Raw genomic sequence first — 26,925 nt, 5'->3', positions numbered from 1 at the left:
AACATATGTTGGGATCTCTTAAACTTGTATGTATACATACTCCTTTGACATGACATTGTTATTAATGTATATAATTTAGTTTTAACCGCCTTTACTTTCTGTCATTAACATATTCTTTTAAGTGCTTTTGTCTTTTGCTATTGTATATTGCTAAATAAATTGGTTGGATATTGCTAAATAAATTAATTAGTCCCTCTCTAGCGTATGCTCCTCTTTCTTTTCTCCCACTCATCATTACATATCCTAATAATAATTACAGTGGTAATAAAATGTCTTCTCTTTCTTCTTTGTTAGTGGTAAATTGGCTATTTAGTGTACAGATTGTAGAATATTCCAATAGGAGCTCGACAGAATGAGGGAATATACATCACCCAGATAACCCAGATGGTAAAACCAGTGAAGCATTTTGGAATTCCGTGTAAAGAAAGGAGGTTGTATGTGAATGTGGGGAGGGGCGTGTATGCAAGGCAACCACAGGATGGGTTGGAGGGCATGTCTCCTGTTTGTTTGTGTCCTGCATCCTCCCTGCCTGCAGCTCTGGGGGCTGTACATGGGGATCTGCTGGCCACTCCCTTACTGCAGAGGTGGGTGTGGGAAACCAGCTGTGCACATGTCATGGACTAGGGCCCAGCCCTCCCATGGCCAGAGGTCCTGCCTGCAAATCCTGCTGGCCCCCTCGCTTCTTCTCCTGGCTGCACCCGTACATCAAAGCCTGATCCAGGACTGGGCCAAGTGAGGTAGTAGTTATGAGCTTCCCATGGTTTGCACTGCCTTGCCTGTCCTTCGTGGGTCACAGGCCATTCCTGTATGGAAAAAAAAGGAGGGTAGACCAGGTGAGCCAGAGAGGAACCTGGTGGGATGCTCAGTGACAGCTCTGCTGGGCAAAATAGATGGCAAGAGGGGTGGGCTGATTGCCCAAGCGGGGCCACCTGGCTCTCAGGGATGCTGCTGAAAGGGATGGTGGGCAAAGGGAGGGCTAGGAGACTCTTCTCAGGCATCCTGCCCTGCTTCCCCAAAAATAAGACCCAGCCGGAAATCAGCTCTAATGAGTCTTTTGGAGCAAAAATTAATATGAGACCTGGCATTATATTATATTATATTATATTATATTATATTATATTATATTATATTATAATTATATTATTATATTATATACTGGATCTTATAGTAAAATAAGACTAAGTGGTCTTATATTAATTTTTGCTCTAAAAGACACATTAGAGCTGATTGTTCGGCTAGGTCTTATTTTGGGAGAAACATGGTAAGTCCTGACCCCAGCCCTTGTCCCCTCCCACCTCACCCCTCCCTCACAGGGTTCTGGAGGCAGCCCACCTGCATGGAACCCAGGCTCTGCTGCCTGGCTCTCTGAGTCTCCATTTCTTCATCTGTGAAATGAGAGTCATCTGGGCACAATGATGTAAGTTACCCAGCACCCCCAAGGTGTAAGATACCCAGCACCCCAGCACCCCCATCCCTTGGCCTCGCACACCTTCTCACTGCCCCTAACCTTCTCTTCCTGGGGTTTCGCTGCTGACCCTTGGGGAGAACAGACACGAAGCCCCCACAAGGCTCAGCCTGGGTGACTCTTAGGTGTCTAAGGCTCTGTTCTGTCCTTCCCTGGGGCCAGGGCCAGTAGGCTGACCAGGGAAACAGGGCCCATCCCACAGGTTGCTGAGGCGGACACTCCTCCCTCTCCTTACTCATTAATCAGGCTGCAAGGTGACTGCAGGCTGCGGGTCAAGGCTGGGAGTGCTCAGGCGTGTAAGGTAGCCAGCAAGTGCTCTGGGCTTGGAATGGACAGCCTCCAGGACACATTTTCCCTGGACCAAGGGGGCTGCTGCCCTGCCCTCCGCAGGCTGGTCCCCGTTGGCTTTAGGGCTGAGGCGTGGAAGCTCTTTGTCCTGTCAGGACCCCTGGTAAGGAGGTGGGGGGGGGCAGTGAGGCTGGGAGCTAGATGCTATTCAGGTGTGACACGGGGTTTGCCAGGGCCTGCTCACAACCTTCCCCAGGAACTGCCCGTGTTGACCATTGACCATGTCCAGGCTGCACCAGAGTCTGCCGCCCAGAACAGGTGACAGCAGGACGGCTGTCCCTGGACAGTGCCAGGGTGCAGTGGGGCCTGGCCCTGCTCAGCCGGGATGGGTGTGTCGTCCTTCAGAAACGGGGGGAAGGCTGTGTTAAAAGATCCCACAATGACAAGTGAGATTCATTGATCCAGGAGCCTGCAGGTCTCCCCAAAGAGGCGTTTACAGGGGAAGAAGGGGCCCTCTGCCCATTTTATTTCTAGTGGGAAAATGGCTTTAGATACATTTCTTCTGACCATAAAAACTAACAAATATCCACTCCCTGTAAAAGTTTCAGATAAAACGGAAAGTTACATAGAAGAAAGAAATTCATCTCTAATCCCATCCCCTGGACATAGCGATTACAAAGATATTGGTGGACTTTATTCCACCTCTGTTTTGTTTGGATATGGCCTTACCAAATGATCATAATAACATCAACAGCAATAGCGAATGCTCTCTTGTGTTAACCTCTGTGAGGTCTGTGCTAGGTGCCTCTTGTGCACTTCTGCACTTTCAGGCAAGGAAACGGGAACGAGGAAGTCAATGAAGCTGCTGACGGCACAATAGGAGTAGCACTCAGGTCTCCTGACTTCCAGCCCTGGCTGCTATGTCAGCCTTAGCCACATGCTTGTTTCTCCACATGTGGGCAATTGGCCCCGTGGCTATGAATGGTTTTTTGCATGTCACTGTTGTGCATGTAGGACTGGGCTGTCATGGGCGGGAGCTTCGGGGTTGATGGGGGCTGGCAGGCTGAGGCAGGGCTGAGTGGCACCCTTGACCCTGGCCGCCACCCTCCAGTTCCTGTTCCAGGTGCTATCCTTCATGATCTATGTTGTGAGCTCGGTGTTCTGTGGGCACCTGGGCAAAGTGGAGCTGGCATCGGTGACCCTGTCGGTGGCCGTGAGTACAGCCGGGACTGTGCAGGGATGGTCTCTCTTGGGCTTCTCCCCTGGGCTTTCAAGGAGAAGACATAACATGAGGGCTGACAGCTACATTCACAGCTGTGACCTGATGGGACACAGCACATGCGGGCCGGGCCCAGCCTAGAGGGGGGTCTTTGGCTCAGCTGCACATCACAGCTGCTGCTGGGTGGTGTTACCCCAGAGGCAGGGTCCCCTCCTAGGTCCCCACCTGACAAGCCTCGTGTTTTCTCCTGTGTGTGACTCCAGTTTGTCAATGTCTGTGGAGTTTCTGTAGGAGTCGGCTTCTCCTCAGCATGTGACACCTTGATGTCCCAGGTAGGTGGGCCTCCTGGAGCTGGGCAGGGGCAGAACTGATCCCTCAGCTGCTGCAGAAATGGTAGGGGGTGGAGGCGCCCCCAAAGACCCCTCAGTGCCCCCTGCAGCTGGGAGCCTATCAGGCAGACATTAGGGGAGGGGGCAGATGTCCCCCCTTCCCTGACATATCCTAGGGCCTTGTGCTGTCAGGGAATAAGACACTCCCTTTGAGTGTGGGCCGAAGCCAAGAGAGCCATGGAGAGAAATGGGTGGAGTTAGTTCCCTGCCCCGGAGTGTCAAGTGTTGAGGGTGCACAGATGGGAGCCCCCCTGCCTTCACAGCCCCAGTGGGGACTCAGGTGCCTCTGAAGTTTGGGATTCATGGTGGACCTAGGTACCTGGGCTCGGACCTGGCTGCCACTTACCAGCAGGGTGACTTGGCAAATGCTCTCAGAGCTCCCTTGCCTCAGCTGTGATGTAGGGACATGATGCTTTCCTCATTAGACACTTTTGAAGAACTGGGGACAATGGATGGACAGAGGCTTGTGCTCGGTACATTGCTGCTATTATAATTTTGTGAGCAGGTTGAGCCCCTGCAGAGGGAGCTGCCCCAGGCTATACTCAGGGCTGCCAAATGTCCCTTTCCTATCTAGTTGTTTAAAGTGCATTCAAACACCAGAGGCCATTTTTGGATTCAATTGGCCTTTTAGATTATTTTTGTGGTGTGGTTAGCTTTACAGTGCATTTCATAACTATCTCCTAAATAGGAAGGACAAAGAAGCAGAAGGTAAGTAATAGCTACTTCCACATGTAAAAAAAAAAAAAAAAAAAAAAGTGATGATCTACTCTTTATAATGTTATAATGTGAACCAAATACGCTACCTCACTTGATTTCCATTGATGATTTTAATCACATTAGTATGATACCAAAGAATACCAAAGTTATTCTGAGGCACTGACTGGTGCCCATTGCCATCCCACAGCACTAGCACCGCTAGCAGGTTGATGCACTGGCTGAGCTCACCTAGCAGACAGGGAAGGTGCTGAGCATAGGGGTTGCTGTTTTGCAGAGCTTTGGCAGCTGCAACAAGAAGCACATGGGGGTCATCCTGCAGAGGGGGACGCTCATACTGCTTCTCTGCTGCTTCCCCTGCTGGGCGCTCTTCCTCAACACTCAGCAGATCCTGCTGCTCTTCAGGCAGGACCCGGATGTTGCCAGGTAGCCCTTGGCTCCTGCTGGGAAGCTTGGGAGGGAACCCCCAAAGAAGCCCTGCCCCAGGCCCCATGCTTCTCTGGATCACAAGAGCAGCTTCTCTAGGGATGGTTCTGGGTTAGGTATTGGAATTCTCCGGCACAATGTGCTGCTCTAGTTGTGACCAGCAGGGAGCAGACAAAATGGGCAGTTTTGATTTACATAGGAGGAAAGAAAAATAGGGATTTGCATGTTATTTGCATTTGTGTCCCTGCACTAGTTGGAGCTTCACAGATACTTTTTTTTTTTTTTTTTTAATTGGGAAAGGGGAACAGGACTTTATTGGGGAACAGTGTGTACTTCCAGGCCTTTTTTTTTTCCAAGTCAAGTTGTTGTCCTTTCAATCTTAGTTGTGGAGGGCGCAGTTCAGCTCCAGGTTCAGTTGCCGTTTTCTAGTTGCCCGCCAGGGACAGCCCACCATCCCTTGCGGGAGTCTAACCAGCAACCTTGTGGTTCAGAGTTTGCATTCCAACCAACTGAGCCATCCGGGAGCTCAGTGGCAGCTCAACTCAAGGTGCCGTGTTCAATCTTAGTTGCAGGGGGCGGAGCCCACCATCCCTTGCAGGACTCGAGGATTGAACTGGCAACCTTGTGGTTGAGAGCCCACTGGCCCATGTGGGAATCGAACCGGCAGCCTTTGGAGTTAGGAGCATGGAGCTCAAACAGCCTGAGCCACCGGGCCGGGCCGGCCCCCTTCACAGATACTTTTGAAGAAATGAAATGTGCCCTACCCCATATTCCAAAAAGGAGGAAGAGGACTGAACTAATTTCTGATGAATTGCAGTTCATTATTTTTAGAAACATCCCCTCAGGGGAATACCGTGTTCATTTTATATTATGTGCACTTCATTTTGTTTTGTTTTTTTTTTAAGTGTGTTTTTTCGGGACCCATCAGCTTCAAGTCAAGTAGTTGTTTCAATCTAGTTGTGGAGGGCGCAGCTCACAGCGGCCCATGTGGGGATCGAACCAGCAATCTTGTTGTTAAGAGCACTGCGCTCTAATCAATTGAGCTAACCGGCCGCCCCCATTTTGTTATTTCTTGATAAGATAGAACTTTTTTCCCCCTTGCAAACTACATGGTACTCCGAATTTAAGTTCCCTAGTCATGAGGCCCCTGTGGTTGGGTCCTTGGACTCCTCCTGGCTTATTTCTGGCATGTGGTAGCAGCACCACCCTCGATTGCTAAAGTTTCACTTGTCTTGATGGAGATCTGCAGGGCCTGGGAAAGCCTCTCTCTCCTCAAACTTTGGGTGCCCAGTAGGTCTCCAGTCGAGAAAGCATAGGCTGGTCAGCTCCAGAGCTTCTGGTTTTCTTGCAGGCTAACCCAGGAATACGTGCTGATTTTCATGCCAGCACTTCCGGTAAGTCCTACTGTCTGCTGAGCCTGGAGGAGGGTGGAGTTACACTTTCCCAAATTCTGGCTTTTTGCCTTTCCACCTTTCTGCTGTGAAGCCCATTAGCCCGCAGTGACTTCCCACTGTGCCATGAGGATGGCTGACAGGCAGGAGAGGATGACCCTTCCAGTCAGTGCAGATTGAATTTCTAAAAATTAACAGAACATATTTTGTGAATAGAAAACCACTTATTGAAGAAATTATAGTATCCGGGGGAAGAAAAATTTCAAATCACTTATAATCCTACCACCCAGAAAGAACATAGGTTAATATCTCTTTTCAGGATTATTTCTATTCATGGGTGTGTGACTTCAAACACACACCTACATACATATGGTTTGAAATGAGGCCAATGTATGTATTATATTATAATCTGCTTTTTCCTTTTCAAATATGTCATTAATTTCTTGATATGATTAAATAGCCTTCCGCAATACCCATTTCAAAGGCTATATAGTATCCCAGAGTGTCATAATTTATTAACCAAGTCCTATATGTTAGGTATTTAGGTTGTTTCCAATATTCACTATTATAAACAAGATTTGATTAACATTCTTATAGAAAAACTTTGTGAACATCTGTAATGATTTCCTTAAAATGGATTATTGTAATTGGAGTTACCCCTCAATGGTTTTTTATACCAATTTGTACTGATTCTAATCCCACTGGCAACACTCATCAGCACAGAGTAGTATTATCAATTTTTTTCCCATTAGAAAGAAATTGTTTTAACATGCATTTTATTGCCAATGAAGTTGAATATTTTTTTCATGTATTTACTGATCATTTGTTTTTCTTCTGTGAATTGTTTATACCCTTTGCTTATTTTAGTGAGTTAATCTTTTTCTAACTATAGTAACTCTTGTTACTATGGTATCTTGGTACTATACTATACTAATAGTAGCTGGACCCTTTGTCATATATGTTGCAAACGTGTTTTTCAGTTTGTCACTTGCCTTTTCTTATTTTGATATTTTTCACTTAAATAATTTTTAATGTACACATAACAGATCCATAAATCTTATCCTTTATAATATCTGTCTTTGCTGAGCTTAAAAACACTTAACCCACATCAAGATTGTATAAACATTTGCCTATATTTTCTTTGAACCCTTTTATGGTTTCCATTTTTACAAGTAAGATTTTAATCTAACAAACTTTTCCTAAATTGCATTATTGACTATTCCCTTCTTTCTTTTGTCCATGAATTTACTAAGTACTAAATAAGCAGTGTGTCCAGTCTGGTCAGTTTCTGAGATTTCTGGCCTGACTCAGCAGTCTGTCTGTCTACTCTGGAATCCACTGCTACACTATTTGATTTGTTGAAGCTTAGTGACATGTGTTACTTATTCCCTGGCAGTTCTGTATCAGGGATGGCCTTGCCAGCTGGAGTTTATCCTCCCATCTCTGGCATGCAGCACCACTTTACCCTCCAGCTACCGGGGGCGAAGTTCTTGAGAAGGGAGCTGGGAAGGGGATGAGTCGGCGAATTCAGGGTGCCTTAAAGCCTGCTGAAGTCTGGCAGGCCACACACTGAAAGGCCAGTACCATGTCCTCTTTGGGGCCCTGCCAGCACAAGATTTCTTCTGTATCATGGAAAGTACCTGAAAAGGCTGGTGTTCTCCCAAGTGCCCATGCGTTAGCTCTTTAGACCAAGGTGATGGTATCGTGTCAAACAGGGCCATTAGGGCTGGGTCAGGGGAAAACATCCTATAAAGTTATCACTGTGGCAACTCTTTATCAAATAAAGCAATTCCCTCCCACAAAATGCACTTGCAGGATTTCATTACCAATGAAATAATAATAATGCTTATATAATGCTTACCTAACACTTGGAATGCTTAAATGTGCCAAATACTGTTTTGTAAACATTTTGTATACATATGTGTATATAAAGTGTACACATATTATTATGCCCATTATAGATGAGGAAACAGGCAAGAGAGGTTATGTAGATTGCTGAAAATCACACACCACAGGAGACAGAACCAATATTTGAAGCCAGGCAGTGTAGGTCCAGTTCCATGGTCTTAGTAACCACTATACTGCACTAAGTGGAGAGCTAATGGAAAGGACAGGGCAGGAAGGCACAGGCCCTGGGCCGGGCTTTGGCAGAGGACAGAAGGAGCAGGGGCAGTGGCCTCAACACACACACACACACACACACACACACACACACACACACACACAGTGACATGCATGGTCCTGTCCTCCAGAGACAGGGAAGGCCCTGCCCCCCTCCATGGGGCCTTCAACTTGATCAGCAGAGGAGGCTGGTGGCCAGCATTGCTCAGTTTCCACCACTCAGTCCAAGGCCACTCCTTCCAGATTCTTTAGCAGCCAGAACCAGGCCTTGGAGTAGTTACAAACTGTGGATTTGGGCTCTGGTATGTCCTCTGTGCACAAGTCCCTGAAGTGGCCTTCCTAGGCTGGTGGCAGCCAGAAGCCTTGCCAGGTACTCTGCCTCTTTCACAAGCCTGCTGAAGCGTGCTCTCCCTCAGAGCCCACCCGTAGGGTTCCAGACACACTTTGGTGAAATTAATTGCCCCAAACTCAGATATCTAAGAAACTTGTTAATGTTTGGTGTTTTCGTTTGTTTGTTTGTTTTTATTTTTGGGTTTTATTTTTATAGTTGTTTATTTGTATGTATATGTGTTTTATTTTATGCAGGTGATTTTTTTTTACAGCCTGCTGGCAAAATATTTGCAAAATCAGGTACAGGTCCCTGGCTGGAGGTGTGGTCCCTCCCCCTAGTCCAGTGGGAAGAGGCACCTGGGGCGTTTTCCCTCTGCACCATCTGTGAACCTGCAGAGCCGTGTCCTGATCTCTGGTACAGGGCACAGTGAGGAACTGCATGTCCCCAGCCTCCTTCCAACCCCTAGATGTGTCCAGGCTTGTTCACACCCCTTTGGTCCTGCTCACCCCATAGCAAGCCCAGTTTTCATTTATTTCAGGAAATCATCTGGCCCCAAGTCCTCAGTGGCGTCGTGGGCAACTGTGTCAATGGCTTGGCCAACTACATCCTGGTTTCTGTGCTGAACTTGGGAGTCAGGTGAGGCTGGTGGGCTTTGGGGGCCTGATCAGAGAGCACTGCCCACCAAGTGCCCCACCCCTGACTGGGGCAATCATCATCCTTGCCTCACCCATGAAAAAATTTGTGGAGGCTGCCTGTGTCGTCCAGAAGGGGCTTCATGCGGATTTTGTGGGAACTCCCCACCAACAAGACAAGGAGAGGAGCCACTCCCCACCCCTCCACCTGCCTGCCAGGAGAGGCCGAGAGTGAGGACGTGGCAGGATAGTGTAGTAATGGTGCCAGCGGCACTGGGGGCTCCTGGCTGAGGCCAATTCTAGGTTGGGGATGCTGGGTGCGCCATGCCTATACCTCCTCCTCCCTGTGCTGGCTTCAGCAGGCGAGACCCTCCTTCCCAGGGTCAGAGTTAGCCATCGGCCCCATTCCTGCTCTCTCTCTTTTCCCAGGGGCTCTGCTTATGCCAACACCATCTCCCAGTTCGTGCAGACCATCTTCCTCTTTTTCTACATTGTGCTGAAGAAGCTGCACCTGGAGACATGGGCAGGTGGGCAGGGCTGGCCTGCCTTTAGGGGGCTGAGCATGGGAGCAGCAGGCAGGCCCCAGCATGGGCATAGGGTGTTCCTTTGGAAGGCAGAGGGCCTAGTTGGAGCCCCATTGGAGGAGCGCCATCCTGGGCCTGCTTCCATTTCCCTTCAGGGCCCTCCTCCCTTTGTCCTACCCCTCAGCACGCACATCCCCAAAGGCCCCAGGTTCCCCTATGCCGTGTGTCACAGGGCAGAGCTCTGCTGGGGACTGGCCCAGGGAGCTTTCTGTGGGTTCCTTGATCTCAGGACGGTGATTACAGTAATAGTAGTAACACAGATAAATCCTATGTTTCAGCAGTGGGCCGAATGCCAGACATTCCTGACCTTAAACTGCGCAGTGCCTTATTATTCTCACTTTGTTTACATGGAGGGTATTAAGACAGACAGAGATTAAGTAATTTTCCCAAAATGCCCAGGGTGATACGTGGTGGAGGCTAGGACTCAAACCTCCGCCTGTCTACTCCCAGGCTTTGGGTTCTGAGCTTTTCTGCCTCCTGAAACCTAACTCGGTAGCCGGGGGGCTCCATTTCCGGGTGGTTCAGGAACATCTCTGGGGGCCCAGCGCCTCATTTGGGGGCAGGGGAGTCCTGTGTGGTTGTACCCCCCTCCAAGTCTGCATAGCCATATCTGCCTTGCAAATCCTTTTGCATCATTCATCTCATGCCATCTTCCCAACAACCCTTCTGGGGAGGAAGGACAAAGATAAGGATTCAAATTTTTACTTGAGGAAACAGAGCCCAGAAAGGAGAGAGTAGTTGCCCAAGATCCTGTAGTGTCACAGGCAGAGTGGGAACACCTGCCCGTGCCTGAGGCTCCTATCCTGAGCTGCTCCATGGTGCTGGCCAAGTGAGCTGGTGCCCTGTCCGTGCAGCACCCTTCCACCCCCCCACCAGCACTGGACCAGCTGGCATGCCCTGTGCAAAATGGCAAGTGCCTGCTCAGCTGAGCCCAGGCGTGGGCAGAGCCAAAGACCATCAGGGGCCCCTGGCAGCGGGCAGGCACGCATGGGTGGGCCACTGCTCAGCTCTCAGTGCTTCTGTTCCTAGGTTGGTCCAGCCAGTGCCTGCAGGATTGGGGCTCCTTCTTCCAGCTGGCCATCCCCAGCATGCTCATGATATGCATTGAGTGGTGGGCCTATGAGATCTGGAGCTTCCTCGCGGGTACGTGGAAGAGCAGGGTGGGGGAAACATGTCGGTTGCTCAACCAGTTCAGAAGCCCTCTCCCCAAATGGATAGTTCACCAGCCTGGCCCAGGCTAGGTCAGTTGCTCACTCATCTCCCCACCAGGCTGTAAGCTCCCTGAAGGCAGGCCTAGGCCTTTTGAGTCTGGATCTCAGTACTGCCCAGCACAGGCCTGGCACTGCATGGTCACCCTGGTGGAAGTGATTGAGTCAATGAAGAACTGAGAGGTTGAGTGGGCTGGTGCATGAGTGTGAGCAGGCATGGCAGGTGTGAGGCTCTCACCTGACGTAGTGTGTGCTCATCGGAGCACTCAGTGCAGAGTCCAAACAGCCTGAGAATCAGAAGGTCAGTGCTGGAGTTGCCCTGAGTGACCTAGTCCAATTCCCTCCCCCCCCCCCAATCTACAGATCGGAAAACCAAGGCCCAAGAATAAGAGAGACAGACTGTCCAGAGTCACACAGTGGCAGAGCTAAGACCTGAACTTGGGTTTCCTGATCTTGGTCCAGTCTCTTTTACCTCCCTCACCATGCCTCATACTCCGAGGAGTTCAACTTGAAAGACAGATCATACTGGGAAACAGCCCGCAGGAAATTCCAAATTCTAAAATAACAATTGAGCAGGATTTTCCTGGAAGGCTGAAGGCCAAGCAAGAACATTTTTTTGTTGTGAATCTGCCCTTTGAAATCATTTACTCCTTGGCCTCCAAAGCGGAGGGGCATTCTGTCAGCCCAGGGTCCCCTAGCTGACCCCAGGGCAGGGCGCTCACTGTGTGCTCTCCCACAGGCCTGCTCAGCATGCTGGACCTCTCTGCCCAAGCCATCATCTACGAGGTGGCCACCGTAACCTACTTGGTGAGGCTTCTCTGGGGTGCCTTTGCCACACCCTCCATCCCTGCCCTGCTCCCCTGCTTGGCTTGGGGGTGTTGTAGGAGAGGGGAAGGCTGTCACCTCAAAAGCCATCTCTGTCTCCTGAGGGCCACTCCCAGACTTCCCATGCCCAGCAGGTTCAGGCCCTGCCAGACTCACACACAGGTAGCCCACAGATACTCCACTGGGAGTAATATTGAACTCACACGATGTTAGAATTTTTTCTGAATTGACACCATAAAAATTGAGAGATTTCACATCATAATCTGGATTTTTGCATTTTCTTGCAAAATGGGACATTCCATTTAGCAGTGGGTCCATGGTCCTGCACACCTCAGTAGGAGAAAGCTGAGTGAAAGCGTCCCCTGGTGGAGGGGCGTATTGCTCTCCTCCAACATGGTCCCCAGTGCCCTCCTCTCCTCTGAGACATGGGTTGTCCCCTATCACTCATGTGCCAGGCTCCTGGGGGCATGTAGTCTGTGATCCCAGGTTTAAGCAAAAGATTCACAACAACCTACACTTATAGAACTAATTTATAAGGTGATTCATAGTTTTACAAATGGTTTCCACTGAATATTTTTTTCTTACAGGGAGCTTTGCTGGCATTCTTAGGGCCATATTCACCTCTTTAAAATTGATTCACTCATGAGTTTTTGGGACCACAGTGATTTTGGTTGCAAGGCCAGTCTGCCAGTCATGTTTGATGGAGTGGTGAGGGCAGGATTGGGTGGCTCCGTCTCCCAACCTCAGATGTCATTGCCTGTTATCAGCAACCATGAAATGCCCTCTCTCCTCATGCTGCCTCCCTGGGATCCATCCTGTTTTTCTGCTCTCCCCCATCGTGACCCAGGTTGGAGGGTTGGAGGGCTGCTCCTCTGCTTCTTCCTGGCTCAGCAGCCACCCCATTCCAGGGGCAGGAGGGTGGCTCCAATGACCATCTTATCACTGATCCCAGATTCCCATGGGGCTCAGTATCGCGGTCTGTGTCCGAGTGGGGACAGCCCTGGGAGCTTCAGATACTGTTCAAGCTAAGCGATCGGCCATATCCGGCGTGCTCTGCACAGGTGGGTGGAGTCCTCTCCTGTGGGAGTGGGAACTTGGAAAGTAGAAAATCAAGGGCCTGGACCAGGGAAAGTCCTGGCACTTTGGAGGGAGGGTTGGCCTTGGGAGTGGACAGATTTACCTCCCAAACCTGTTACACCTGCCATCTGGCCCAGAGCAGCCCCTGCTGATGAGTTAATAGGGCCCCCTCACTTTCCTCCTCCCTCCAGCAGCAAGCATCTCTCTTGCCTCCCATGCCCCTTCTCCACTTCTTCCCTGCTGCTGGGGTTCCTGGGCCCTTCCAGGAACAGCTCAGGGATTTCCATCACTCACCTTTGTGTGACCCTGTGAAGGCCTTTCCTCCCCAGGCTTCTCCCTCCAGCCGCCCAGGTCCTCTGTAAGCTCACCCTCCCAGCATCCCCAGGAGTCTGGGATCTGCCCATCCCACCCCTCAGAAAGAACACTCTTGTGTCCTCCATGATGGTTCTACTTTCTGAGGCTGGCAGATTCAGATCAGTGCCTCTGTGGAAAACAATGGTTCACAGACTTCAGACTGCATTGGAATCCTCTGGAGGCCGTGTCAAAACACAGATTGCTGGGCCTCACCAGGCAGAGTTTCTGATTCAGTAGGTCGGAGATGGGTGTCTAAGAATCTGCATTTCTAACAAGTTGCCAGGTGATGTCAATGCTGCTGGCCCAGGAGCCCCACTTTGAGAAACTCAGGAGGAAGGATGTTTTATATGTTGTCATTCCTACTGGACTGCAAAAGGGTGTCTTAATCCAAATGAATGGCTCTAATGCGGGGGACTTTAGGCTCCTGGGTGTGTGGGGGGGGCTGCACTGCCTTGTGCTGGCCTCAGCTGTGGGCTCCTTTATGGATTGGGTTCAGCCGATTGCTCTTCCGTTTTCTCTTCCAGTTGGCATCTCAATGGTTATAAGCACCCTGTTGAGCATCCTGAAAAATAAATTGGGGCATATTTTTACCAATGATGAGTAGGTAACCAGTTTTCCTTCCTGACTTCGGGGAAATGTCAGAGTGGTTTGCAGTTGGTCCTCAGAGATGTGGCTCAGTGCTGGGTCCAAAGGAAGCAGGACTAGCCCCGGCTTTGCCCTCACTGAGAGGCCAGCATCTATGCTTGCTCCCCAGACTGTGGCCTCCTTGCTTGTTCAGAGACAAGATGCTAATCAAATGGCAGTTCAAAATTGGGAGCTCTTCTGGAATTTAAGAAGACCTATAGACACGTAGAAACTCAGGGCAGGGGTGTCAGGTTCATGTGGCTCATGTATGTTAGGTTCTCAACATTTTGGGGAGGTGCTGTAACAGAAGGCATATAACTGGGTCTCTAAGAATGTAGTCATGTCTTAGTGCTCCAAACGAATGTGCTTTCCCGTTTCTTCTGCAGAGACGTCATTGCCCTGGTGAACAAGGTCTTGCCGATTTACATTGTCTTTCATCTGTTTGAGGCCATGTGTGTGAGTACCACTGATAGGCCTGTGCTACCTGAGGCCTCACAGGACTGTGAGGATGAACTCATCAGTACATGGAAAGGGCTACCTGTACAGTAAATGTCCAAAGTATTTGCTCATATCAGTTCTATTATTATTAGTTCTATTATTATTATTCAAAACAATGACTCCCCTTGCCTTCTGTAATTCCAATGTGACAAAAGATGAATGCAGATTAGCAAAAAGCTGAAAAATCACACCAAGTGTAAACTCACAAATTCTTTTCCTTCCTTGTTGCGTATGAGCTGGGGCCACAGGCAGGGGCCCATGCCCCTGACTGGCCAGGAACTCAACAGTAACTGCACCGTGTTGCCAGTGCAAAGGGACATTCTGAAAGGGAGTGATTCAACACCACTCCCTGAATTTTCTGCTCCTTTAACCACTAAAGGACAGGTCCCATTTAGTGCAGGTTTGAATTGCCATATTTTGCCATTGTATAGTGCATACTTTTTTGCCCAAATTTGTGAGGAAAAAACAAGGATGTGCATTATACGTGGGTAGTACTAATTCTGTGTCTATATAAATGGTTTTAATTCTTTTATTTATGCTTATGAGTTAAAAGTGTAATAAATAAATAGATAGATAGATAAATGCTAAAATTCCTTTATAATCAAAAAACAAGTACCTAAATATAAACAGATAAAAATTTGAACTAAAAAATTGAAATGAAAGATTTTTCCCCCTGAAAGTTTGGGCCAAAATCATGGATGTGCATTATACACTGCAAAATACATTATGGGAATTTTAAAAAGCATGATATAAAAAAATAAAACACTAAAGTCTTGTTTTATAAGCAGAGTTTGAAATCTTGTTTTCTCCTTTACATCTGGAGTTAAGTGAGTTCTTCAGGAATGCATCCCTTGCATAAAATCCAACAGCTCTGCCTAGGAGTATGTGTGCATGATTGGCCACACAACACCTCCACTCTAGGCTGTTCCTTGCCTGGGGAAAAACTCCTGCACAATAATTATCAATGCATGGAAAAAAAACAACAACAACCCATTGAGAGAAATTATACTTATGTAATTATATTTATGGAGGATTTTCCCAAAGAACTATCCAGTTCGCTACATATTCTAGGGTTTACCTGTGAATCTAGCTGGATGTTCGGAAAGCAACATACTTGGAGCATGTGCTCTTAGCCTCAGCACAACTGCCTCCTCTGGGTTGTGTTTTGTCATCATATACATAGCTTTTATTATGGAACATTAAAAGAAATTATCTTATGGAATCTATTACTGTTTTTGTCCCAGGATATTGTTAGGACAATATTCATATTTTTTCTCCTGACCACTGACACTAGTTGGGAATAACTATTCTCAAAGAATTAAGTATGCCTCCCCTCCAATGGGCAGGACGTCTTTGCTCACTTTGGCTACCAAAGAACTTGGAAGCAATTTGACAACTAGCAATTGTAAGGGACCTTATAGCTTGTGTATCTGCCTTCTGACATCTTTCCTCCTGGCTACATTTATATTATTCTTAATTTATGTTTTCCATGGACCTTGTTTTTTATACTTTTATTGAGTTATAATTTACATACCATAAAATTCATACATTTTAAGTGCATAATCTAATCATTTTCAATAAATTTAGAGTTGTGCAACTGTCACTGCAATCTAGTTTTAGAATCTTTCCATCACCCCCCAAAATTTCCCGGAGCCTGTTTTGCAGTCAATCTCTGCTCCCATGGTCAGCCCCAGGTAATCCACTGATTTGCTTTCTGTCTGTGTGAACTTTGCCTTTTCTGAATATTTTGTATACATGGAATCATATGTAGTCTTTTGTGATTTAGGATGTTTTTGAGGTTCATCCATGTTGTACCATTTTTCAGGACTTCATTTCTTTTTATGGCCAAATAATATTCCATTGTGTGGATATAACACATTTTATTTATCCATTCATCAGTTGATGGACATTTGGGTTGTTTCTGATTTTGGCTATTATGACTAAGGCTGCTAGGAACATTCTTGCACCAGTCTTTGTGTGGATGTATGTTTTCATTTCCCTTGGTAGAGGCTTAGGTGTTGAATTGTTGGGCTGAATGATAAGTTTATATTTAACTTTCTAAGAAGCTGCCAAATTGTTTCCCAAAGTGGCTGTACCATTTTACATTCCCACCACCAGTGTATGAGGATTCCAGTTTCTCTATTTCCTTGCCAATTCTTGGCATTGTTTGTCTTTAAAAAAAAGTTAGTCAACTTTTTAAAAAATTGAACAGAAAATAGAGTTCCCATTGTTAAAAAACAAAATTTAACTGAGTAAATTTGAAGATCTAATTGGCTTTTTTAAAGAGATTCATGAATCGATCCGCATCCCATCTGACAACTAGAAGGGCGCTCTGAGGACTTGTACAAAATGGAAGGTTTTTATAGGAAACAGAGTGGGGCAAGGGAGCTAGGAACGGAAGAAAAGAAAGAGTTATTTCTGGGCCCCGACATCTTTTCTTTGGGAGAAGAGATCTGGAAGGGTTCTTATCATGCAGATTGCCTCTTCTTTCTATGGGGGATAGAGAGGGCCCATTACCTTACTGGAGCTTGACCAGAAAATTCCAGACTGGTTGATTAAAAGTAGGCTCTGGACGAGATTGAAAATGCAATTAGGCCATATATTAAATCTAGGTTTGGTATCACGGGCACGAGTGATGCCATTTTGGGCCTGTGATATTCTCTTTAAGTCCATAACCCCCCTCCCTCCTCTCAGTTTCCTTTACTATTTACATTTTGTATTAGTGTGACATATTTGCTAAATTAATAAAAGACTACGGATACATTATTATTAACTAAAGTCCACAGTTCACATTAGCGTTCACTCTTGGTGTTGTATATTCCATGGGTTTTGACAAATGTATGACACGTATCCAACATTATATATATGAATAATTTCACGGTCATAAAAATCCTCTGTGTACCACCTATTCATTCCTTCCTTTCTCCTTGTGTACTTCCTCCCCCAACCCCTGGCAATCACTGACCTTTTTATTGTCTCTATAGTTTTACCTCTTCCAGATGTCATATAGTTGAAATTATACAGTATGTAGCCTCTTCAGATTGGCTTCTTTCACTTAGTAATAATCATTTAAAATTCCTCCTTGCCTTTTCAGAGCTTGACGGCTCATTTCCTTTTAACATTAATACTTCATTGTCTAGATGTACCACAGTTTATCCACTCATCTACTGAAGGACATCTCAGTTGCTTCTAAGCTTTGGCAATTATAAATAAAGCTATAAACATTGTTGTGCAGGTTTTTGTGTAGACATAGTTTTCAACTCTTTCTGTAAATACCTGGGCGGATGATTGCTGTGTAGTATGCTACTATTATGTTTAGCTGTGTAAGAAATTGCCCAGCCGTCTTTCAAAGTGTCTGTACCATTTTGCATTCCCATCAGCAGTGAGAGTTCTTGTTGCTCCACATCCTCATCAGAGTTTGAGACTTTAGCTCTTCTAATAGGTGTGTAGAGGTATCTCACTGATTAATTCGCAAATCCCTGAGGACAAATGATGTAAAGCATCTTTTCATATACTTATTTGTCATCAATTTATCTTCTCTGATGAGGTGTCTGTTCAGATCTTTTGCCCATTTTAAAATTGGGTTGTTTTTTAAATTATTGTTTTAAGAGTTTTTGTGTATTTTGGATACCAGTCCTTTATCAGATATGTGTTTTTCAAATATTTTTCTCACATTCTATGGCCTGTCTTTTCATTTTCTTAACCATGTCATTCACAGAGCAAATGTTTTTAATTTTAATGAAGTCCAACTTACCAAGTTTTTGTTGTTTTCTTTCACGGATCATGCTTTTGGTATCATATCTAAAAAGTCATCACCAAATCTAAAGTGACCCAAATTTTTCTCCTATATTATCTTCTGGGAATGTTACAGTTTTGCATTTTACGTTTAGGTGTATGACCCATTTTACTTTTTGTGAAAGGTGTAAGATCTATGTCTATACAGACGGTCCCTAAGTTACGATGGTTCAACTTAATGATTTTTTAATTTTACAATGGTGTGAAAGCGATCTGCATAATAAATTACATGAGATATCCAACACTTTATTATAGAATAGGCTTTGTGTTAGGTGATTTTGCCCAGTTCTAGGTTAATGTAAGTGTTCTGAGGATGTTTAAGGGAGGCTAGGCTAAGCTACGACGTTTGGTAGGTTAGGTGTATTAAGTGCATTTTTGACTTTTGATATTTTTAACGTGTGATGAGTTTATTGAGACATAACCCCATCATAAGTCAAGGGGTATCTGTATTTATTCTTTTTTGCTTTTTAATTGGGGAATATTGGGAAGCAGTGTGTTTTTCCAGGATGTCAAGTCATTTTTCAATCTAGTTGTGGAGGGTGCAGCTCAGCTCCAAGTCAAGTCGTTGTTTTCAATCTAATTGTGGAAGGCGCAGCTCACTGGCCCATATGGGACTTGAACCAGTAACCTTGGTGTTATGAGCACCTCACTCCAACCTCTGAGCCAACCCACTGTCCACCAGCAGCTCAACTCCAAGCTCCAGCCATTGTTTCCAATCTAGTTTTGGAGAGTGAAGTTCACTGGCCCACGTGGGAATTGAACCAGCAACCTTGTTGTTAAGAGATCACGCTCTAACCAACTAAGCCATCCAGCCGCCCTGTATTTAATCTTTATGCATGCAGATGTCTAGTTGTCCCAGAACAATTTCTAGAAAAAAACTTCTTTCTTTATTGAATTTCCTTTGCTCCTTTGACAAAGATCATTTGACTATTTGTGTGGGTCTATTTGTGAGCTCTCTTCTGTTCCATTGATCTATTTGTCTATTCTTTCACCAATATAACATTGTCTTGATTACTGTAGCTTTATAATTAAGTCTTGAAGTTGGGTAGTGTCAGTCTTCTGATATTATTCTCCTTTAATATTGTGTTGGCTATTTTGGGTCTTTTGCCTTTCCACATTAACTTTAGAATCAGTTTGTCAATATCCACAAAATAACTTTCTGGGATTGTTTCTCATTTTTATTATAGCCATTCTAGTGGGTCTGTACTGATATCTCATTGTGGTTTAGAGTGCATTTCTCTATGACTAATAACTAATGTTGAGCCCCTTTTTGTGTGTTTATTATCAATTTGTACATCTTCTTCAGTGAAATGTCTATTCAAGACTTTAGGCCATTTGAAAAATTGGGTTGTCTGTTGTATTAGCTTGCTAAGACTGCTGTAACAAAGTACCAAAAACTGAATGACGTAAAAATAATGTAATTTATTGTCTCACAGTTCTGGAGATCAGAAGTCCCAAGTCAAGGCATCAGATGGATGGTACTTCCTCTGAGGGCACTAGGGAAGGATCTGTTCCAGGCCTGTCTCCTAGCTTTTGGTATCCTCAGGAGTTCTTGAGTTCTTTGAGAAGATAGGTGGCTATCTTCTCCCTGTGTGTCTTTACATCGTCTTCCTTCTGTGTATGTTTGTTTCTGTGTTCAAATTTCCCCTTTTTATAAGGACACCAGTTATTCTGGGTTAGTGTCCACCCTGATGATTTCATTTCAACTTGATCAATCTGCAAAGACCCTATTTTCAATTAAGGTCACATTCACAGATACTAGAAACTGGGACTTAGACATCTTTTTGGGGACACAGTGTAACCCATAACACTTATCTTCTTATTACTGAGTTGCAAGAATTCTTTATATGTTCAACATACAAGTCCTTTATCAGATACATAATTTGCAAACCCAGCCTGTGGCTTGCAATGAAAACATTTTCTTACTAATATCTTCTGAGCTGCAAAAGTTTGCACTTGTAATGTAGTCTAGCTTCTCAATTTCTTTTCTTTTGTGGCTCACACTTCCCCCACACCCCCCCCCCTTTTTTTTTTAAAGATTTTATTGGGGAAGGGGAACAGGACTTTATTGGGGAACAGTGTGTACTTCCAGGACTTTCTTCCAAGTCAAGTTGTTGTCCTTTCAATCTTAGTTGTGGAGGGCGCAGCTCAGCTCCAGGACCAGTTGCCATTGCTAGTTTCAGGGGGCACAGCCCACCATCCTTTGCGGGAGTTGAGGAATCGAACTAGCAACTTTGTGGTTGACAGCCCACGCTCCAACCAACTGAGCCATCCAGGAGGCAGCTCAGCTCAAGGTGCCATGTTCAATCTTAGTTGCAGGGGGCACTGCCCACCATCCCTTGCGGGACTTGAGGAGTTGAACCACAACCTTGTGGTTAAGAGCCCATTGGTCCATGTGGAAATCGAACTGGCAGCCTTCGGAGTTAGGAGCACGGAGCTCCAACCGCCTAAGCCACCGGGCCGGCCCTTTTTTTCCCCTTTTAATTAATTCAATTTATTTCCTTGTTACAGGTCTATTCACCTTCTATTTCTTATTGAGTTAATTTTACTAATTTGTATCTTTCTAGGAGTTTATTCATTTCAACTAATTGTCTAAAATTCTTTATCATGAAGTTGCTCATAATATTCCCTTATAATTCTTTTCTTTATGGTCAGAAGTAATATCCCTTATTTTATTCCTGATTTTGGTAATTTGTGTCTTCACTTTCCTATTTTCTTGGTCTTATTTTACCAATGTCAAATCTTTGGTGAGTGTTTATTAGTTTTATGGATCTTATCAAAGAACTAGAATTTTTGGTTTCAATGATTTTCTCTGTTGTTTTTCTCTTGTCCATTTCAATGATTTCTACTCTAATTATCATTAGTCTCATCCTTCAGTTTTATTTATTAATAGGTATAGTTTCTCTTCTTTACTAATTTCTTAGAATAGAATATTAGGCTACTGATTTGAAACTTTCTTCTTCTCTGATCTAGGCATTTAAAACTATACATTTCCTTCTAAGTACTTTAGCTGCATCTAATACATTTTATATGTTGTTTTTCTTTTCATTCAGATTCAAAATATTTTAAAATTTTTCTTGTGAGCTATTCTTTGACCAATGGGTTTAGAAGTGTGTTGTTTAATTTCCAAATATTTAGGGTGTTACCAGATTTCCTTCTGGAAGACATCTCTAATTTAATTCTGTTGTTGTCAGAGAACATATTTTGTATGAATTCAATCTTTTTAAATGCATTGAGACTTGTTTTGTGGCCTAGCATAAGTCCATCCTGGAGAATGTTGTGTGTGACCTTTCCTAAGCACTGTTGTTTTGTTTAGTAACTTGCCTGGACTATTTCTGTGAATCCGGACTCCTTCACAATCTACAGCTGCTATCTCTGCTTAGTCTTGTTTTTTGTTTGTCTGTTTTCTTGTTTATTTTTAAGCTTAGCTTCTTAGGGGGTCACTCCTATGTCTGCATAGCTCTGTGTTCAGCCAAATACTGGTTGGAGATTGTGTTCAGATACCTCTGACCTTTGGTAAGGCTTCCATTTTCTGCTGAAGGATCTGAGCATGGGCTTGGGGCACATTCAAAGTTCAGGCTGTCTTCAGGTCTGCCCAGTTTTTACTTCCTTTTGGGTCCTCTTGTGTCTCTTCTGTCCATGCACATGCTCCACTGTCCAGGATGTGTGGGGTGGCTTGGGCCTGCTCCAGTCTCTGCTATACATATGCACAGCCTTCCATCACTTGGGATATATGGAGAACTTACCAAGCCCTCCCAACCTCCCCTGGCTGTGTCACCTCATGGTGCTCTCTGTTGAGTCCCTATCTAGTCCACCAGTCCACTGCTTCTCCCAAACAGGCCCACAACTTCAGTTTAGTTGGGCTATTGGCCCTTCCTATGTGCTTGCTGCTGAAATTATCACTGTGATTCACCATGCTCTAAAGGGCCTCTCAATCTTATCACTACTGATATTTGGGACAAGATAATTCTTTGTTGTAGGAGGGCTGTCCTGTACATTGGAGGATGTTCAGCAGCATCCCTGGCCTCTACCTACTAGATGCCAGTAGCATCCCCCAGTTTTGACCACCAAAGCCATCTCCAAACATTGCTAAATGCCCACTGGAGGACAAAGCTGCCCCCGGGTTGAGAAATACTGGTCCAGAGTGAAATACTTGTCCACATCACTCATAATTTGGGAGAAGTCTCTTTTTAACCAAAAAAGATCATTGTCTATGTCATGATATATGAGAAATGTGTGCACCATATTTCAAAGTTCAAGAGACGCACATCTCCTATCTCCAGTGCATTACCTTTTGCTCAAATGCATAAAAACAAACCACAAAATACTCCATATCCTTCACCTTAACAAAATAAAAATAACTAAAAATCTGTTTATCAACAGTGTGGACCAAGCGTGAGGTATGCCTGTGGTTCTTTAGTTCATTACATCTGGGATCAAGTTGGGAGGATGAGACAAGTCACATAAAGCAAAGCATTAGTACTTTCTCCAGACTGGGCAAGGACTGTCTGTCTCACATGGAACAAGACAACACCTTTGCTTGCCAAGTATGGTAGGCAGAATAATGGCCCCCAAACATATCACATCCTAATCCCAGACCTGTGAATGATATGTGGCAAAAAGGGGATTTTGCAGAGGTGATTAAGGATCTTGAGTTGGGGAGATGATCCTGGGTTATCCAGATGGTCCAATACAATCACAAGGGTCCTTATGAGTGAGAAAGGGAGGCAGAGAGTCAGAGAAGACGTGATTACAAAAGCAGAGGTTGGAGTGGTGCCATCATCGTCTGGGGGTTGGGAGCCAAGGAATGCAGGCAGCTTCCAGGGGAAAAGGAAAGGGGACAGATTCTCCTCTGGGGCCTCCGAAAAGAACCAGCGCTGACATTTTTGCAATGAGACCCATTTTGGACTTCTAATCTCCAGAACTATAAAATAATAAATGTGTCTTGTTTTAAGCCCCTAAGTTTGCGGTAATAGGAGCGATAGGGAACCAACACATCACATCTCCATACGAAGTTAGTCCAATCTCCCAGACCAGCTCGTGGTTAGTCACAATTTTACCCGTACTTTCTAGTGAGGCAATAATGGGGTAGAGGTGAAAGCTGGGGCTCTGGAGTCATGTTCGAAACGCAGCTCCCTTTGTGTAATACTGGGCAAGTGACTTCACCTCTTCAGCTCAGTCTCTTCATGGAAGAAAGGGGGATAAGAGCACCATCCTCATGTTGTGAGAGTTCAGTGCGGCTGTGCGATGTAAATTGCTTAGAAAAGGGCATGTTGCATGAGGCCCACCATCAGTCTCTTCATAACTAAGCTCCCACCCGTTCTGCCTCCCTCCCAGTGTGTCTATGGTGGAGTCCTGAGAGGAACCGGCCGGCAAGCCTTTGGAGCCATTGTGAATGCAATCATGTATTATGTCATCGGCTTCCCACTGGGCATTGTTCTGACCTTCGTGGTCAGAATGAGAATCATGGGTATGTGGTGGGAGGAAGAGTCTAAAGAGGCCTGAGTGGTCCTTGGACACTTGCCCCATTGTCACTTTTCTCCTGCAGGCCTCTGGCTGAGCATGCTAGTCTGTGCCCTGCTGGCAGCTGTTGCCTTTATTGCTTACACCGCCCAGATAAACTGGAAGCTGGCTGCAGAGGAGGTGAGTGAGTCAGCCACCCCTGCCCTGGGACAGTCACCTGGCCAACTAGGTGGAGTGACTGCTCACCAGAAATGCCCAGAGCACATCAGGCCTCAGCAGCAATGACCTGTGGGGTCACACACCTCAGCCTCAACATCAGCTCCTGTCATTGTAATTAGACCCCAGATAGTGCCAGTAAAAGCAGCACACTCTCTAATTACAAAGATGAACACACACCAAAAACCTTCCTTAGCCAGCCCCAGCTGCTGAAAACCAAAGAAAACAAAGAGCAGTCAAACTAGCCTGAACACACATGAGCTCCCAAGTGTGTGTCGTGACTTTGGAAGAGATAATAAATTACTCTGTCCACCATGCTCTTGGAAAACTCTTTAAACAGGGCAGGCCAGCATCTGCTTCTCAGAGACAGAGGCACAGCTCAACCTGAAGGTAGAGCACAGAAGGGGGTATTGTTCTCTTAATGACCCGGATTCCTCGCAGGGTATGGTTTTGCCCTCACATGGAGAGCAAGTCATCTTGGCATCTAAGACAATGGATACATACAGATTTAAAACAATACCACTTTAAAGCTCCTTCCTCCATGCCCCCTCCTGCCCCACCCCCGATCCGTTCCGCCCAGAGTTTGAGTATATGAATGTGTACTGCGTTAGCTTGAAATATTTTAAAGGCAGGCCATGGATGAGGCCTGTTGCATCACAACCTCTTGTCAGGGAGCTTCCCAGGTGTAATCTGAACTGCACCCCCTCCCCACCCCTCAGTAGTTAGAGGGCAGGGAGAGACCAAAAGAAGAGCAAGGGAACTTACTTATGAAGTGGCAGCAGGACGAGTAGATCTCCACACCCGCCCGCCAGAATCTTAAAAGTTTATTTAGAGGCCTTAACTGGGGTCAGTCATATACGCGGTCTAGAGGGTCTCATCACCACATGTCTCTCTCAAGGCCATGTCCTTGGGCAGCTTCTAGATCAGGGAAGCCAAGCAGAACACACATTTCAAGCACAGAGAAAGGAATAAGCGCCTCCCATTTCGGGTCCAGCTCCTGAGTCAAACCAGCAGTCACACATTTTTTGGTGATCTTCCCCACCAAGGCCAGTGGTGAACGGGAGGGCTGGCAGGCTGACCCAAGCTAACTCTGTTCTTTAGGCTCAGAAACAGGCGGGGCTGCCACAGCAGAGCACTGAGAGCCCAGCAAGCATGGCCCGCAGACCCGGGCCTGAGAAAGCGGTTGTATCTTCAGGTAACGCTGTCAAGGTGCTTCTGTTGCATCCACACAAATTCCAGGGCACTTCGCTCCTGGCTGCCCTGTGCACCTCTGGTGATCTGGAACCATGCAAGCCCAAACTGCCTTTCTTCCTCTCAGCATGAAAATGTCCTCAGCGCAAGGAAGACATGAATATACTTCATGTCCTTGGCCTTGTGAGGCAGCAAGCCGTAGCCCCATTCTCAGATGAGGAAGCAAGGCTGAGAGCTAGGTCTCTTCTCCACTGTCCTTGGACTGGAAAAGGCAAGAGATAAGATCCAAGCATGGACCCATCAGACTCTAGAGTGCGTTCTCACCACTTAACTCCAGACTAGGGCAAAAGGCCACATCCGGCCCACAGCTATTGGTCCAGGAAGGTCTGGCTGGCTTGACTAACTGGCATGGCCGGGTGGTGGTGGTCGGGAGGAGGTGGAAAATGAACCCCCTCTACCTACCTCTTTGCACCCCATCAGACAGACAGGCGCCTCTGGCTTACATCCAATGTCTATGTGATGAAGTGATAGCCCCACTTCAAGGCACAGGTGCCCCCCTACCCCAGGGCTGGTGTTGAGTGCTAGGCATGCCATATAGCCCAAACCCCTTAGCTATCTCAGTGACTCCTTCTCATGCTGGGAGGCTATGATCAGTGCAATAGTGAGCCAGCTAACTGAAACTCTGGGAGCTTAACTTGTCACGCAGCTAAGGCATGATCAACTAACCATTAATATGCTCCCTGAAACGATATGTGAAAGTTACATTCGATGTGTCATGACAAAGACAGAAACATGCCTCATCTGATTTTAGTAGTAAACTTTATCTGTAAAGTTCAGTTTGAAATGCTTTCCCATATAATCTCCTCCGATCCTGCTGCAAAAGAGGTAAGGCATGCATTTTACTATTGCACAAGCATTTTCTATTGTAAGGCACAGTGGTTAATTCTCTAGTCCTACAGTAGAACAAATGCTGCCAGGCCGTTAACCTAGGTTTCCTGACTCCAAGGCTCGTCCCCCCACCCCCAGTACTGCTGAATTTGCTCCCTTTTGCCTCTGCAGTGGCTACGGGCCTCTCCCCTGGCATTACCCTGACACTGTATTCAAGGTCCGAGTGCCAGATGGACATCTTCAGGACTTCAGAAGCAGCCCCTGCCCCTCCAGCTCCTTCCAGCAGACTGTCAGGGAAACAGCTGGCCATCCGTCGTGGGGCTGCTCTGGGGGTGGCGTCAGCCACACTGACTGTGGGGTTCATCATCAGGGTCCTGACCACCAGGCACTAGCAAAGCAGCTTGGAGAAAGGAAGCCGAGAGTGGCCGCCCCCACCGTACACCCACACCCACGGGTCCACTCTACAAAAGCATCCACGGAATCCGGTGCAGGTGGATACTTTGGAGCACTCCTCAAAAAACGACCTTCAGCCGGTACCTCATGTGACAGAGGGATCTTAATTGTGCAGACTGACAATTCTGTCGTGGTCAAACCGGCTTTTTCTTCTCTGACTCGAATTGCTCTTTAGAAAATATTGGGTGACTGGAAGAGTGAGGATGCTGGGATCACCACTATTGTTCAATAATGTAAGCGGCTTCAAATTGGACATTTCAAATAAAAAAAAAATCACCATTACATTAAAAATTACACATTTCCTAGCCAGTCTTCTGCCCAGGTTTGTTCCCAAAGCCTTTGTGAAGCTCTGAAAAAGGGGCCAGTGGGCCTCAACCCCCATTTGCTCCCTGCCCCGACACCCCTGCTGTGAGACTCCACACACTAGGGCAGGGAGGCTGTCCACACACCCTTCACCTTTCCTCCAACCCGTTTATTCCACTGGCATTTTCACTTATCACAGACCTTGAGAAACACTTGATCTTACAGCAGTGTTACAATAAAAACATGGGCAGCAAAACCCAGATCATTTTGCCACATAGCCTCAGGATGGATTCAATGTTGATCTAAATTCTAGTATGCTTTGAGGACTGGGACTGGTGAACATTTTCCAGCTTCTTGCTGTATCTCATCTCACACGGCCATCGAAGGTGGAGGTCAGTCTGGCCTCCATTGCCAGTCCCTTCAGTATCAATAGTTATAAATACAATCACAAACAAAACGGATTTATTGAC

The 26,925-nt window shown here is 46.1% G+C and overlaps 1 protein-coding gene across 1 annotated transcript; it reads left to right on the top strand.

The window, feature by feature from the left end:
- The first annotated feature begins 1,793 nt into the window (after positions 1-1,793).
- On the top strand, positions 1,794-26,696 carry SLC47A2 (solute carrier family 47 member 2). Its single transcript, XM_033090781.1, has 17 exons — positions 1,794-1,916; positions 2,865-2,966; positions 3,236-3,304; positions 4,353-4,501; positions 5,853-5,895; positions 8,599-8,643; positions 8,883-8,980; positions 9,406-9,503; positions 10,590-10,703; positions 11,508-11,575; positions 12,546-12,654; positions 13,549-13,624; positions 14,035-14,104; positions 23,279-23,411; positions 23,490-23,584; positions 24,722-24,815; positions 25,871-26,696. Exons 1-17 carry the CDS (start codon positions 1,794-1,796, stop codon positions 26,089-26,091), a joined length of 1,707 nt encoding a protein of 568 aa, XP_032946672.1. The 3' UTR covers positions 26,092-26,696.
- Positions 26,697-26,925: the final 229 nt, after the last annotated feature.

Source organism: Rhinolophus ferrumequinum, chromosome 21 (genome assembly GCF_004115265.2).
Source record: "Rhinolophus ferrumequinum isolate MPI-CBG mRhiFer1 chromosome 21, mRhiFer1_v1.p, whole genome shotgun sequence".
Taxonomy (NCBI): Eukaryota; Metazoa; Chordata; class Mammalia; order Chiroptera; family Rhinolophidae; genus Rhinolophus; species Rhinolophus ferrumequinum.
The sequence above is the reverse complement of the archived record's forward strand: the minus strand, read 5'-3'. Positions and strand labels throughout refer to the sequence as shown.

Coding starts and splice junctions, on each gene's coding strand:
- SLC47A2 (XM_033090781.1), top strand. CDS start 1,794: ATGGACAGCCTCCAGGACACATTTTCCCTGGACCAAGGGGGCTGCTGC. Junction 1,917..2,864: donor TTGTCCTGTCAGGACCCCTG/GTAAGGAGGTGG, acceptor GCCACCCTCCAG/TTCCTGTTCCAGGTGCTATC. Junction 4,502..5,852: donor CAGGACCCGGATGTTGCCAG/GTAGCCCTTGGC, acceptor GTTTTCTTGCAG/GCTAACCCAGGAATACGTGC.